At 41.1% G+C, this 15,936-nt stretch overlaps 2 protein-coding genes across 5 annotated transcripts in view; one reads left to right on the top strand and one right to left on the bottom strand.

Moving 5' to 3' along the window:
• PPM1H (protein phosphatase, Mg2+/Mn2+ dependent 1H) overlaps window positions 1-14,023 on the top strand; it is a 146,344-nt gene extending 132,321 nt beyond the window's left edge. The window contains exon 10 of one of the 4 annotated variants that reach the window (XM_074870476.1): window positions 13,904-14,023. In XM_074870476.1, coding sequence (XP_074726577.1) covers window positions 13,904-13,913 — 10 coding nt within the window. In that variant the 3' untranslated portion in view covers window positions 13,914-14,023. The other 3 variants (XM_074870473.1, XM_074870474.1, XM_074870477.1) reach the window with 3 other exon arrangements.
• Window positions 8,472-15,936, bottom strand: part of MON2 (MON2 homolog, regulator of endosome-to-Golgi trafficking) — a 132,226-nt gene continuing 124,761 nt past the window's right edge. Inside the window, exon 36 of the mRNA XM_074870470.1 lies at window positions 8,472-8,498. Within this exon, the coding sequence (XP_074726571.1) occupies window positions 8,487-8,498 (12 nt within the window). The 3' untranslated portion in view covers window positions 8,472-8,486. The remainder of the gene's footprint in view (window positions 8,499-15,936) is intronic.

Raw genomic sequence — 15,936 nt, 5'->3', positions numbered from 1 at the left:
TAACACTAAAGATTGTTTCTCACTAGGGCATCATCAGCATTCCTCTCTCACCCTGTATGTATAAATACTGCATAGTGTGGTGCCCACTCATTCCTGGTCATGGTGTGACCTTTAAATCCACCTTCAGTAGGATCCACCAGCTGCAGGACAGCTGTGGTGACAAGGTGGAAAGAAGTGGAAAGTGACTATTTCATTTAGTTGGATTCCATTTCATTTCACAATTTTAACATATTTTGTCCTCTTCATTTTCCTGTCTTTATCACCTCTTACTCGATCAGTTTCTGTCTTTAAAACATACCATCATGCAAACAAACAAGTTTCCCAACAACTAGCTAGAGCGCTGTCTGCCTTGAATGAATCTATCAGTCTGCTGCTGAGTTCAGTGCTGCTATGAATTAAAACATTATGCTAGAGATCAGAAGTCTCTCGCTTGTAAAAGGGAGGACTGTGAAAGTGGAAAGAGCTTTATCCTTCCCTAGGGACTGTTCAGGAAGAGAAGTGTGTGTTGCCTCTGAATTCAGGCCTGGCTGTCACTGTCTTCTGCCCTTGCCCTGGGCTGAGAGTGGGGAAAAGAGCTTTTATGCATCCCCAGTTGGTGTGCGGAAAGCAGAGCTTCAGAAATAAGCTCTGGGATATCTCGACAGCCAAGTGAAAACACATGGGACGGTGTGAGAGCTCAAGTTACAGTTGTTTAGATGTGGCAACTCTTGAGGACATGGGGAAACCCATCTCTAAATGCTTGGTGTTTCTCATATTTCTGAGTGGTCATCCCTGTGTCAGCCCTGTTCTCCATCAGCAAACAAAGAAGATAACTGGGTATGGTCACCCTGACAGCCACTTGGGTTTTAAAGTGAGAATGGCTCCAAAGTATTTTCTTGCCTTGATGCTTACAAATATGGAATGCAAAAAGAGGTTTTGCTGCAGGCACTCAATCGTCAGGAGAACAGATGATTAGCATGAAGCTGCAACTGAAATATTTTGCCCTTCCCCACCTCCTTGTGCTGAAGAGGAGGTGTGGTATTGGATGACAGCCGGGACTATGTCTACTTCAAGACATGGAAGTGTCTCTGCCCTCTCTCTGGGAGATCAGGCAGGATTAGCATGGGGCACTTCAGGGCATCAGATATGCCATTAATTTAAGGCAGGAGGAGATCACCTACCCAGTCTACTTTTGGTGATTCCCTAGCACCATTCAGAAGTGTTAGGGAGCTTTTGCTTTTATTTCTGCACCCCTGAGTCTCCTCTTGCAAAGGCACCTAGTAAAATGTAATACTTCTGCCCTGCTCTGTCTCTGTTCTCATCTAGTAATTGGGAAAGGTTGACTCTTCCTACCATCCTCACTGGTCCTGTCTGTTGTAAAGACAGTCTGGGTGTATTGTGTCTGTCTTGTTCCTTTTGGTCTTTCCAAAGCTGGTGATGGCCACCATGTTTGCTGTAGTAGGAATGGGAATACTTTGTTCAATTTTTTGACTTGTTAGGCGAATAATTTTTCATCCATTATAAAACACTCGTAGAAATCATAGACACTAAATCTAAAAAAAAAAAAAAAAATATTTTCTTTGTTTCGTTTAGATTTGTTTGTGCTGGTCTAGCTCCAGTGATTGTGGGAGAGATTATTCCCTGTTTGTGCCAGCGTGAGTACTACACACTCCAGAATTGGGCCTTCTGTACTATGAGTTAGAACAAACACATTTATTAGTGTTTGACCTACTGGTCTATGAATGGACATCTGAATTGAAAATTAATTTGTTCTTCTAAGTAACTTTGTGCCAGGTCATTTAGAGGCTTACGAATAGTGGTGGCAAGACATTTCTCTTGCCAGTTTGCAAAAGGTAATTAGAGCAGTCCCTCATATAGTTTACAATTATATTTATGAAAATTACCTTTGTGGAATTGCTCTTGCTGCTCGGTTGTAAAGAATATTTACAGGATTTAAAGTACTGTGTGAGAGGTTTTACGTAATTACTTCACAGTGGTCCAAATGAGGTATAACTAATGAATTTACAATAGCAGAGCAGCTCAGACTGTGGAGCTGCATTCATTCCTCTCACTAGTCAGTGACAGGAAAATCTTGTTTGCTATATTATCAGTTATGTTTAAAGGAAATGTTATCCCACAAAATGTCAGGTTCTGTGATGGGTGTAGTGACATAGTCTGTGGTGAGGTGATCAGCTGGAAATGTGAAATCTCCAGGGATGTAGAAAACTTGTCAAAATGTAAGAGACTTGCCCCTGGGGTTTGGTAATGCTGTGGTCCTCTGGAGAATTTACCTGTGGAGCAGACCCTGTATCCGCCTGACCCAGTAGCCTACTTACTCCCTGACAGCAGCATATTAAGAAAAAAAACCTAGGGAGGAAGATTTTAGAGCTGCAGAGTACTGCAGAGTATTTCTCTGTTACATAATTAGCTCTTTGAGGGAACAGTATCCCTCCCATTTGAATTAGAAGTCATTTTATAGGCTGATGGGTAAGAGCTTACAGCCCTCAGCAATGCTCTTGGGACTCTCTCCTGCTGATATTTACTGTCAGAACTGTGAGTGTTTGTTACCCACAGAAAAACATCTTTGAATCCTGTCAAACATAGCATGTGCCTGGGCATCTCCAAGTGCAGGGAGAGCAAAGTCCTCAGGTCTGTCTTTACCCAGACATGCAGACACAGCCTCAGGGGATTTGGGCAGTGGGTGATAGGCACAGACTTGATTAGAGAACAGTTCCTCCATGAGGGCTGTGGTAGAGTGAAGAAGCTGGGGTGGAGCTGGATTTCTTAGCCCGCTCATTACTTGTGGGAATTGTGGCAGACGAGCATGAAAGGGACCCTGAGCAAAGAACAGGTGGTAGCAACACGCTGCTGCTTTCCATGCATCATCTCTGTGAAGAGGTATGAAGATAGAGAAGCATGACTCTTGCCCATTTCCTTCAGCTGCACTTACTCACTTATCCCACTGACCTTGTGAATCTTTTATTTCTCATCCTCTCTCCTGTCCTTTCTCGTTCCCTCTCAGTCCCCCTCTCACACTAGCTAGAGATTTATGAGGGTGCTGGGGAGTTGCTCCACCTCTGCTGGGTGTGAGAAGATAAGAAGCTGCTCAGACAGCAGCACGTTTCCCCCACTGTCACCATTTCTCCTGCAGTACTTTCACTGATCAATACTGAAAGCTTCAGCAGAAGAAAAAAAAGATATATATTTATTCTTAAAACACAAAAGTTGTATTCCAGTGAGGCTGTTCATTAGGAAGAAGTGGATACTTTAAAACTACTTCAGCAGTTCTCTAATGCTGTCTCGACAGCTGAATCCCAAGTTCACAGTGCTGGAGAATAAAGCATTCAGTAATGGACTGCTGCTGCTATTCATCTCCAGGTACAAGAGACTCGCCCTATCTCCTCTAGTGCCAAGTTGAACAGCATCGCTTCAATTCAGTTCTACACAAGGAAAGGAATATGTTACCTCGCTGCTGCCTTCACCTGTTCCTTTTCCTTTGCTTCAATGTGCTGGTTTTCTTGTGTATTTCACAGTCTGTCTATGAGAGAATTTCTGGTTTATTAAAATTCCTTTTTTTTTTTTTTTAAACCTTACCCTCTCCAAACATTAAGCAGCAAAAGCTTTACACAATCAAGAGCAATACTCATTCCTTTGTACTCTTTAGATGTGGGGAGCCCTTGTTAATTAGAAGGAAGAAGGCGGCAAAGCTTTGTCCCAGAATGATGGGTGTTTTCTTCTCTTAAATTCTGACAATAGCTGAGAAGTCCTTGGAAAAGCTGTTCTAGCCAAAATTCACTCAGCATCAGACATGCTGTGAATAAATATTCCAGTTTCTTGCTTGCCACGTGGAGTCCTTGTGTTCCTTAGGCCCTGCATCTGATTTGGGGATTTGGGAGCTGGGGAGTGCCAGTATGTATGTTTGGGTTTTTCCCCCTTAGACAATACAATTTCATGTTGCATTAGGACAGTAGGGGCAGTGCTTCTTGTTTCATCCTGCCGTTACAGCTCAAGGTCGTTGGTACAGACATCTCGGAATGTGGGGACAGTGTGCATGTGTGTGTGTAAGTGAGTGTGTTAAGAGTTCATGCCTTGGGCCCTTATTGCTAGAAGTAAATCTTTTGTCAAGTGAGGGCTGGAAATTTTATCACTCAGTACCATCAGGTGCAGGGGGTGCATTGCTTCTGTACAACATTACTTGGATTTAATGTCAAACCTTTTGGCTAGTCAAATGTTGGTTTATTTGCATTGAAGAAATACTTCTAGTAGAGCAAATAAATCTATTGCTGATTCAAAGGAGTCATTTGAGTTTAGGACACCAAAATTGTACAAAAAGGTCATAATTAACATTTTTCCCTTCTTTTATCCTCAGAGAGTGAATAAAGTCTCTACTGATAGAAATTATCATTTAATAATGCATTCTCTGGTGAAAATTTCTAGGGTTAGAACAGTCTTGGATACCCACTTAGTAAACTTTTTTTTTTCCCCCACTGCTTCTGATCAATGGAGATACTGTTTTTTCCTGTTCCTCAGATCAGATGTAGGCAGATCATTTCTGGCCAAGGATCCTCCCTACAAAAGAAGGTCTTGAAATGCAAATGCTTCTTGTCCTTCCTGGTTTCTGGAAAATAGAGGTGTGCTTTAGTTCTGGTAGCCTGTGTGTTTGGCTTCATAGAGCCCCATATCATCTTAGAGGATGATAATTATGCTTCAAATAAAACGGACAGACACAATATTGAACTGTTTTTTTCTTGTCAGTCTTTCAACTGTTCGATTAATTTTTAATTATCAAACCATAGAAAAGTTTGCCTCCACCCAACCAAATTCAAAACATCTCAGCCAGGTGTTGGACTGATGAAGAAAAACACATGACAGTAGCTGTGTACCCATAATGAGATTTCTTTCAGAGGAAATGTCTAAGTGAGTACACAGATGTGTTGATCTAGAAACAGCAGGTAAAACGATAAGGGAGAATATGTTGGAGCACATGACAGAGCACCTTTTAGACTCTGACACCCTTCTGCCCTCAAGCAGCACCTGTTACTTTTTAGAATAGAAAATAACCCCCATAAATTCAGTGCCGCTCAGCCCAGCACATGCTGGGAGTTCTGAAGCAACATGAAACCTGGTATTTCACTAAATTAAGCACTTGACAACTCGCATTTGCCTAGTTTTCATTGAACTCATAATGTGAAATAACTGTAGGACTCTCTTAATCTGGCTGTATTAATTGTAAATTTCCTGTTCTGGTTTCAGAGTAAAAGAGATTTAAAAATAATTCCTATGGTCAAGGAAAATGGACAAGTTAGTCTACTTTGTTTAAGTGTAATTTGTATTTTTAGTGCTCTATCACTTGCTTTCAAATGACTTTGTTATGGTTTGTGTCTGAAATAGTCAAGCCATGTTTACCTTCAGGTGTGTCAGTGAACAAGGGCGTAGTTTTCAACATCAACTACTATTATTTGGGGCCTTCAATTTTTCAGACTACTCCTAGAAAGCCAACTTGTTAACACAAGTGTGTTAATATTTTTTAGAAAACTGGTGAAGCCAGGCACCCAAAATGGGAGCTTGTCCTGGTAGCTCACAACGGTAAATCTGGCAGGCTGTGAAACCCACTTTCCTCACGAAGATGAGCACTCCCTGGCTGTATTCTGCCTTTTCCACAGGTACACACTGGCAGCACAGGACCTGGTCATGCGAGCCAGGGGAGTGCTGAAGGACCGGGGCTGGCGAATATCCAACGACAGGCTGGGCTCTGGAGATGACATCTCTGTCTACGTCATCCCTTTAATACACGGGAACAAACAGTCATGAAAGTAGCATCAAGAATGGTTGTAAGATGGGGATCTTTTTGGGAAGGGCCTGTAAGAGACAATATGTTTTTGGTGGTCTGACCAGGACACTTTCAATTGATGTAATCTACTCAAAACTAATGCTGGAGGGGTATTTTTCTGCCCGAAAAGTAGGGCTCTGCACATATACTGTATATGATTAAAGATAACCCTTAAGATTACAGTTTCCCTATAGAAATGGGTTTGGTGCTTAACAGGAATGGGATTTAAATGCTGCTAGCATATTATGGATTCTGTTGTCCCTCCAGGTGGGGAATTATTTTTTTTTTTCTTAGTTTACCATGTAGCTTGGAAGAGCCATTTCAGTTATGAAAGTAGAAGTGGGTATCAGAAGCCAAGGAGGCTCCTGAAATCTACCCCAAATATTCAGAAGGTGACTTGGGTCACTTCTCATTTAAAAATACCTATATATACATATATGAGACTCAAGAGTTTTCTTCTTTCAAAAAGTTGCATTCATGACTTACCTATGGACAACTTCAAACTTGTGTAATCCTTCGAACCCCCATTTTCCTCTCTTGTCTCTTCTTCAGTAGACTATACTCCTGTATTTTAGTAGGAAAACTGAAATTGTTTTCAATGTCTATGCCTGTTTACTGCAGCTAAAACAGCCACCTGCAAAATTGTCCAGGAGAAATAGGTCACAGTCCTGTATGGCAAGATTTATTCTGGTGTAAGGAGTTATTTGTCAAGATTCCCTGTTGTGTGTATACCATGATTATACAGAGCACGCAAACTCAGCTTTATGTGATGTTTACCTGGAGGCCATGGTTTCTTTGGGATCAGAGATTTTCATTCATTGAATGGTTCTGCCTGCTTTATCCTGTTGAAAGGATCCCTGACCATACAGCTTTTGCATCAGTTGGGATTTAGTACACTTATTTGGGCTTCTGAGTGTATTTTTAGGTGGATTCCTACTTGAAGTGGTGGTATTGTTCTCGTTATCAATTTGGATACCCAGATAATGATCTATTTAAATGTCATTTCACTTCTTCCTGACTCGTTTATTATTCAGTATACCTTTGCCTGCTTGACTTGGTGATCAGAAGGTGACAGCTTATAACTTTCTGTCCTCTTGGTATTTTGAGGACTGTAGACAAGGATCAAAAGATCACTGGGATAGATACAAGCCCTTGGCTAGCTTCAGCAGCTTTTTTCTTAGCAGTGATGAATCAATTTAAATAAAGAAAATCGGAGTAAAACATTATCAGAGTGAAAGCAATAGTCCAAGAGGGAAAGAAGTGAGCAGATCTGCAGCTTAATCTGGCTGCCTGTTCTTCAAGCAGGCAGCTCTCTTACATCATTGGCAGGAGTTGAAGAAAAAACAGAATCAGGGTTCTAGCATACAGGCAGGTATATGGGCTGGGGAGCCAAGTTCAAGCTAATTTGCCCCCAGACCACATTCTTTTGGAGCTGCTAATCTGGTTTGTACTTCTTAGCCAAAAGACGGGGAGCTGACATAATTGTAGCGCACTGACTAGGCAGCTCATAAATGTTGTGTCTTTTCCAAAGGAGGAGGATGCTGCTGTGCCCTTTGCAGACTTTCTCCTCAACAGGCCGTGGCCTAGAGCTTGCCAGTTTTGTAATTTGTGATGTGCTATGTAAACACCGCGCAGCGCGTGTGTGGTATAGCTGCCCAGATGCTTTATTTGATTGCATCTGGAAGTACATGTGCAACAGTCTCGGTAGATTTAAACTACCCTTGCTCTAAATGTCTAGACCCAGTAGGAGTTTCAGGTTGAGAGGAGGCAATGCAGAGTGTGTAACAGCTCAAACATGCAGCAAACTGCATTATTTCAGCCTGAAAACTGTTCTGTGCATTCCCCAGTGCCTGCATGTAATAAAGCTGTGCAGAACATGGATGTTTTATATTCTAGAGCTTCAGCATAAATCAATGGCATATCTGATTATGTGTTGTCATGCTTTATCTATTCTTCCCTTATTTTTTTTATTCCCTTTACCTCTTTTTCTGTGTGCAGCTGGGTGAAAAGAGGGGTTTGGAGTCTAGAATATTTTTCACATGCCCCCCATATGTTTTAAAGTTTAAGCAAGAGATCTTCTCTTGCTTTTTTTTCCCCCTAATAAACTTGTAAACATGCTTTTCATGCTCTGTGTAACTCCTGTTGTCTCTTTGCAAATGCAGTGGTGTAGTCCTCTAGCAATTCAGATCCTCCTTCACAAAGAAGCTAATGCTGGCAATTCTGGCAGAGTTGTCTGAATAGCAAAGAAGCTGGTGCTTGCTAGTACCAACTTCAAGCCCAAGTCAAATATTTCAGTGCTCATGCATTGTTAGTCCTCGTTATTTGGTAACATGGTGTCAACACACATACCAGTCATTATAAAACCACTGATTACAGTGTGGTGGAAATAAATTCCCAGTGTAGCGTTTGCCAAAATTTAAAAGTGAAACTTCAAGGCAATGGAAAATGCATGTTCTCAATCAGGGGCATTTTTAAATGTACCTCTGGAGAGACAGGTTAGCAGAGTGCATGACTTGCGGGGAGCAAACTGGCTGGTGTCTTCTCAGAGCAAAATCTCATGGGCACTGGTATGGCTTTGTGAATCAGCCTCCACTATGTGTGTTGTTCATCTGAGGTATTGTTGTCAGTCAGCCTGCTTTTCTGCAGCAGCTGGGCCCAGGTCGAGTTGTGTTAGCTGTCAGTCCCTCTCCTGGAAAGGGCAGAAGTATAGTATCAACAATTAATATCAATTAGTATCAATTAATAAATTCTGAGAGCTTTAAAGAATAATAAAAAGTTTCCTACTCAGATGTACATGACTGAAACTACGCTGTTACACATGCTTGTCTCCCTAGAGCGTCTCTGGTACATCTTGGATACGCTGCATTAGTACTTGGGCTTTCACTTCTATCTGCTTTCAGTAGGAGCTTCTTACGTGCCTGCACTGTGGTCTGTGCTCTGCTTCAAGGCATGATATAAATACACATACACAACAAAGCATCATATGAGGGAGGCAGAAGTCATTTGTTGGTGAGTTATTGTATGAGAAGCAAGAATAATTAAAAGCATTTCCAATTCCCTTTATTGGTTGAATTATTTTGGGAGTCACAGCATTAGAAACTACTGATGGCAGGGAGGATCCATGGTGCACAGTACCATTTTTCAGACAGGCACAGGATGGATATTGCCGTGTTCAGACTTGCAGCTGCTTTAGGGCTCAGTGAAGCTCCTGAGTTAGGAGCAGACAGCTCGCCGCCTCAAACTGGAGCAAGTCAGGCACCAAGTCCAAATTTTAGATCCTTGGCACATCATCTTAGTTACTGCCTGATGCCGGCAGCACTATGGGCTTTTGCCAGTGAAGTTCCCTTAGTATCCAAAACTGTATAAGCCTGAGCAGCAAGGAACCTCAGTCCTGAGTTACATCTGTATTCATGTTGCTGTTGCACAGTGCTGTGTCCTGGCCTGGACATAGGCACTGCTTAGAAAGTCGGGCACATTCTTGTCCTTTTTTGGACAATGACAAGGAGAGGCAGTAGTGTGCCATGTAGTTCAGGTTGGCTGACAGTGCAATATAACAATGTCTTCTGGTGCCTAATCTAGTCCAATTGCTAGAAACTGAAAACCAAGAAGCTTCTACCATTCTCCTGTGAATACTGTTGCAGAAGGTAGCACAACCGTTTTGGACATACTTCTCTTGCACTACAACCTAAAATCTTTGTTTCCTTTGATGAAGAAGGTAGTTAGAAGTTTCATTTACACCTGAAGTGAGGCACACAACCATCTTTTGTTATGTTAAGGCAACGATGCTTCCTTTGTGAACACAGTGTATGGTCTGAGAGGGCTGATGTTCAGTGGCCTCATGATGGAGAGAGAATTTTTTTAATAAATTCTAAAAGACAACAGGATTAACAAGCTAAAGGAAAAGTGGTCCAGAGTCTGCTGTTAGTAGTGGATTTCCATGTTGAAGTTACTTCCATGTTAAAATATGATGAGAGATCTGTGAGGTACAGTTGACTCTGTGCCTTAAGGATATTTTTGAAGAATGACACTTGATGCTTGGGCAGATTTTGGCTTAGAACTTCTGCTACCTTTTTTAAGAACACTACACACTCCAAGCAAATCTGCTGTTTCTTCCTGCCTCAGCATTTTGCTTTTATTTTACATTTTATGTACAAATACTTTCAACATTTCTGTATCAAACATGAATTGCAAACTGTGTGGAATTGTTGTTCCTCCCTGACATTTTTGGTGTGTAAATAGTTTTCTCCATGTGTCTTAGATGAAGATTTAGTGATGTGGCTATCATAGAGAGAGTGACCAAACGATGCTGTAACTGTGCTGCTGTATTTCTACCTGTGATGTACTTGAAGGAGGATGCCCTTGTCCGCCTCCACTCTAATTCTTTTTTCTTTCCTTTCCTTTTCTTTTAACCATTTCTGGTGGTGTTCTTTCATAGGTGTCTTATTTTGGTTTGGGATTATTTTTTTTTTTTGATAGCTGCCACCTTTTTTCTTTCCTTCATTGGACAAGTCATCTTGTTTTGAGATCTGTACAACTGTCTAGGTTTTATATGTCCTGAAGAATGGAGGACCTGCTGGAGGAAGATGTTTTGGACCAATGTACTTCTGCTTTGTGACTGTGAAATGTTAATCTTTTTGTAACCTAAGAACAAAAAAATGTTTAGTAAAGGGATATATTTTGTGTTTTTTGAAACTTTTCAGTGCAATGAACAAAAGAGGAGGATGCTGAAGAAGTGTATGCGCAAAGTTTTAAAATAAAATTTTAAATTATATATTACATATATCCATTTATATCTATAACCATTATTATTCTGCCTTTGTCCTGAGGAGTACCTAAGTCTCTTTGTGTGTATTACTAATTGTGCAATATGGACAAGTAGCACACTCTGCTTTACAAGGGAATGGATGATTCACTGACAAAAGGTCTCACTCTTGATTTAATGAAGTAAACCCCTATGAGGTGCATTAGCATATGGGTTGATCTAAAAGAGTTCAGCTGTAGGACAACTGTGTGAGCTGTGTGCTGCCATCAGATTATGATTCACTGCTCAGACTGCCAGTTGCCATGTTCTGACTGAATGAAGAGTTATGCAAAGTGATCAGCTATCAACTCTGTGGCCTGAGAAATGGGGTGCAATTTTTGAATCACAACACCTTTGGAATAAGTTTTCCCTCCTCCCCAGTTCCTTAGGAACCAGTGTCTCAAATTCTGCTCGTAAGTTTAAAGTAAAACCGGGGGGTGAATTCATAGTTTCCACTGAAGCAAGCTGTCATGGTTACTCAGTAACCAAAGATGTATTTGAAGGTACCAAATATGCAGGAATAACAGTGGCCTCTTTGCATTGTACCAGTATGGAGCCACAGCAATACCCCTCCAGGCTGCCAGCAAGAGAACAAGAGCTAGGCATATATCTACTGTTTATATCTTTGAAATATTGCGTTGTAGCACAAGCAGTTCTCCTGATTCCTGTTTCACCCCACACTTAGTAAAAGAGCAGTGAAAACATTTGTTCTAGTGTTACCCTAGTTTTCAAAATGCTGCATATGCCCATTCTGTTCACTGACCGTAACGGAGAGTGCAAAGAGAAGCGGTTTGTTACTTTCACTCTGTTTTTTCTCACTCTCCTGTTAAGTCCTACAGTTTATTACTGCAGTCCAACCACTGTGTCAGGTTTAAAATTGCTGTGCAAATAAAACTTCAGCACAGCTTTGCCTGGCTCACTAGTATCAGCTGAATAAATAAGAGTTGGTAATATGCAGTGACAGGGAACTGTTGCACATCAAGTGAACCTAAAGGAGGTTGGTCCACATCATCCAACTGCTTTTGCACCTCTTATGCCCTAAATTCTGTAAGCTTGTAGATCAAGTAGCTTGTTATTGTCATTTTTTTAGGTAATAGATACAACTCTTCACATTTGGGCATCAGTTTCTATAATTCCTGTAGGCAATAAATCAGTGCTTAACCAAGTAATATATTCATGTTATTGTACTGAATGTATGCAGTTAACTAAAGCGATGTAAGGAAACAATCCTAGTAATTTATTGTATTTTATACAGTTTCTGTAAAACCAAGGCCTGAAGTTTCATCATTTATGTATCCTCATAGAGCAATGTACCTTCACAAAAAGTTTACTTCTTATATGCTATTACACTGCAGCCTTTATTGATTCCAGAGTTTCTGTTGTGCTTTCCAGGAAGGCTTATATAAACCAAAGTTATGCACATCCTGTTCTTGTTAGAAGGAAGGATGAAGGCTTTTTGTAAAAATCCTCCACTTTGCAAAACAAAAGATGCCATAACTTTTTAGGGACATAAAATTATTTTGGGAGGAAATTGTGCTTTGAGGACAAGGTTAATAAAAAGAAGTAAGATCAAAGTAGACAAAATGTGTCTACAGGTAGATAAAGAACATGTGATTTGAGGACTCTTAATAATTTAAGTACAATTAATCATACATTTGAAGCTGCAGAAATAGTCTACAGTGCTCTGCCACAAAATACTAACGGGAGAGGGAGAAAGCTGCAGCCGAAAAAATAATTAGATCCTTACTGCAGCTAATTTAGGACTGCTTATTTACATGCATAGACAGATGAGATCTCTGAACCTTCATGAATTTGAGGCCACCTAAGATGAGAATTACATTCTCTTTCTTTGGTGTATTAGTGCATAATTTCTTGGACTCTAAAGAGTCAGAATGTCCCCGATCTTTACCCCATAGCATTTATTCCCTTAAGCAATAGAAGGCAGTCCCTTAGGGTCTTCTGTAAAGATGGCACTACAACCAGCTGTAATGGTTTGGCATCGTCCCTGGATTTACCAGTGTGTTGGTTGGGTCTTTTTTTCTTGTCTGTGGTAAATCAAGGCCTTTCCCAACAGGCTGTACTCCAACAGAGAATCTTTCTGGCTCATTTATGCTATGGGTGGTATTTTTCCTTCCTTCTGCTTACTTTGCTCCTCTGATTGGAAACATTTTGGAGTAGTTAACTGCTGTTTGAGATGTGCTGCTGGGTCCTTGGCCATCCACCTCCTGCCACAACTCACTTCCTATGTGTAGTGATACAGACAGCATCACCAGCAATGCTGGAATCGCTGGTAGCCAAAGGGAAGCCCTGTAGGAAGGGAAATGATTTCTTCATTGCTCGTTACCTCAAACTGAAAACTGACATGCATGTAATATGTTAATTCTCCTATTTGAAAGGGGAAACTTTTAACAGTTTTAAGTTGATTTTAGGGGGTTCAACTTTTTGAACCATTGTTACCCCAGTTCATTGGCCCAGTTAGTCTCTGGGGAAACTACTTTTCCTTGGCAAATTAAGAGCTGACTGGAAGATCCAAAGGTTATCACACATGCTCAGATGCAGCATTTAGCTTCTGATGTGACAGCCGTTGGTTATTTCTGTAATTATTGCTACTTTTTGGGGACTAAGCAAAGAAACCTGAAATTATGCTATCTTGCTTTAGGAGGGTAATACTTAAGAATATGGAAATTCTGCAAGATATCCATGAGTAAAATTATAAGAAAAGATACTGTTTTCCCATGAGAATAACTGTTAAAAGACAAATGACTAGGCGGTCACCTCATCAAGTAGCACAAATTGTTGCTAAACAGAGACCATTTCTCTGCCCAGCATAATATTCAATAAAGCTCAGGGATGTAAAAGCAATTGACACACCTGCAGTCATTTCAGTCTCTTCAAAAATTTAGACTGACTCTACCCATCCTGATCTCCTAAAAGCGTATTAGTTTAATTTTTAATCCTGCAGCCTGGTGCAGCTGGAGAGCCTTGGTGGATGTGGGCTGTGGCAGCTCTTTCACGGTACAGTGCAGTATCACAGCACATACTGGACAGGGAAGGGGAGACAAGAAGCAGCCAAATCCAGTTGCAGTTCTCCAGGATCTAGTCACAGACAAACCAATTACCCAAATAGGGAATTGCCAAAGAATGTATGAAGAGTGGGGAAATGCTACATCCACAAGCAGTTTGGACCTTGATTCTGAAAGATCCTCTCGTCCCCATGTTGTGCCAGTTCACTTTCATTCCTGGGTTGGTACCGCAGCTAATTGCACCACGTCTTATTTCTTACTGTCCTCCAGCTTTCCCTAGAGCTTTATCAGCCAAATGTCAACTGCATCTCATCTAGCTGAGATCAAGGTACTCCACAAACAAGCTCCTAATACAAACTTCTTATGCTGCATTTTCTGAGGATTGCATTCACTTTGTTCCCAATTAAAAAAAAATAAATTTACTTTGCTGGTCTTTGCGCCCCCTCTTAGTGCTTGTTTTTCACCAGCACTCATATAATTGAATTTTACATCTGGGAATTTAGAATATGTTAGAAGAGCCGGAACATCATTCTTTCCCCTTCTCTGCTTGAGCACCAGCATAGAAGCAGTTTAAATGAGCCAGACAAGAATCAAAACACACCCTTCAAGCTAAGTCTCATGTCCAGACATACAAGTATTTTATGAATGGGAAAAATATTAAACACAATGCTCAGACAGTAAATTTTGCTGTGGTTACATTTTTCTAAGAATGGTGTTTTAGGGAAGGTCTGTTTAGTGCCAAAAAAAAAAAAAAAAAGGAAGGAGAGGAAAAAAAAGATTGATGGTTATATAAAATTTCCCAGTAGTGCTTTGCTACTGCTCCTGCAAACTTTCCCTAGTGCTGGCTTCACTAGGAGAGCAGGTAGCATGGGACTCAGGTACTCAGTCAGTTAGGAAAGGGGGAAGACAACACCCAACTAACCTGAAGTCCTGAAATCAGCTATATGGCACAGACTGAGTGCTGATAAATAAATGTTTGTAGAATATTGAATTTGTAACTATATATATTTTTTTTATATGTATGTATATAGGAAAAAAATTGGCAAGGAACTTCGAATTGCAACTCAGGTGTTGGAAAAGGTGATCCATTTGTGCCTGTTCCAGGAGCTGAAAGCAAGCAGTGGTCTGTAACTACACCTATTTTAGCTGCTACATTACCCAGAATACAGCTAAGTCTATATTTGTGTTTCTGTTAACGAACCCTCTGCCTTTTAGGAGGTTTAGTGGGGAAGAAGTAGGAAAGCACCCCTTTCTCCAGGTGCCTCATTCTCAACAGGAACAAAACAGTTTTAAAAATTGAACTGGGAATAACTCAATTTTATTTATTCTTTGGAGGAGACAACAGCTATTGAAAAGCTTCATACATCCTCAAGTCCTGGGAATGCACCATCAGCCGGCTTGGTCCTGTGAAGCTGCCAGCAGCAGGCATTGGAGCCTCCTGGTGATTAGTGGAGACGATTCTTGGGGATGTGCAAGGCTAAGCAGTGGCTAAACAATGGTAGGACACAACTATCTAAGTAGAGGGTTAAATCCTTCAGGGTATATCCTCTCTTTTTTTTTTTTTTTTTAAATGAAAGCTGGTATTTGCACACTACCCAAAACATGGCTCAGGAGCAAGACAACCAACTCCTGAAAATCTCTGAGTACAGTCACTGCTCCTCCACTCAGGAAAATGGAAAATAAATAGATTTGTCTCTCCTTCTGCCTTGGAAGCATGCAAAGAGAAAGAAAAGCATGGCTTTGCTAGCAGAACCTGCACTGCTACTGCACTTAAGGTCATGGTCTGCCTCACAAATGGAGCTTGGTAGTGCGGCTTGAAGTTTTGGGGTCTCCTCCTTGTTGTGCTGGGCTGTAGTTGGCACTCAACAGTGTCAGTTGCCGTCTCACAACAGCTGAGGTGGATTTTGTTGCTTTTCACCAATCCTGTGTTGCTGCTAAAAAGAAATGTGCTGAGGTTTCTGGAGAAATAGTTATTATTTTTATTTTTTAAATGCATGTAAGGCCATAACATGATGATTGCATGCCAGCCGCCCCCAGCAACTGTTCATACTTTCCCTTGCCCTCCCCAGTAACATAACACGCTATGTGCAATGAGCCACTTGCTCCCAGGAAGGTGATTCATTTCTAAAAGAGGCACATTTGTAGGAAAAAAATGCTTTGAGGGTGTTGCTGTGGCTCTGTGTGACCTGCATCAGGGATGAAGTAGAAACCTCAACATTGCAGACATATCTCAGGGTCACGTTCACAAGGCACAGGGAAGCTGTGGGAGGAGGATGCAAGCAGAGCATGAGCAACTCTGTTGC

Source organism: Strix uralensis, chromosome 5 (assembly GCF_047716275.1).
Source record: "Strix uralensis isolate ZFMK-TIS-50842 chromosome 5, bStrUra1, whole genome shotgun sequence".
Classification (NCBI taxonomy): domain Eukaryota; kingdom Metazoa; phylum Chordata; class Aves; order Strigiformes; family Strigidae; genus Strix; species Strix uralensis.
This window is presented reverse-complemented; position numbering and strand designations above follow the sequence as displayed.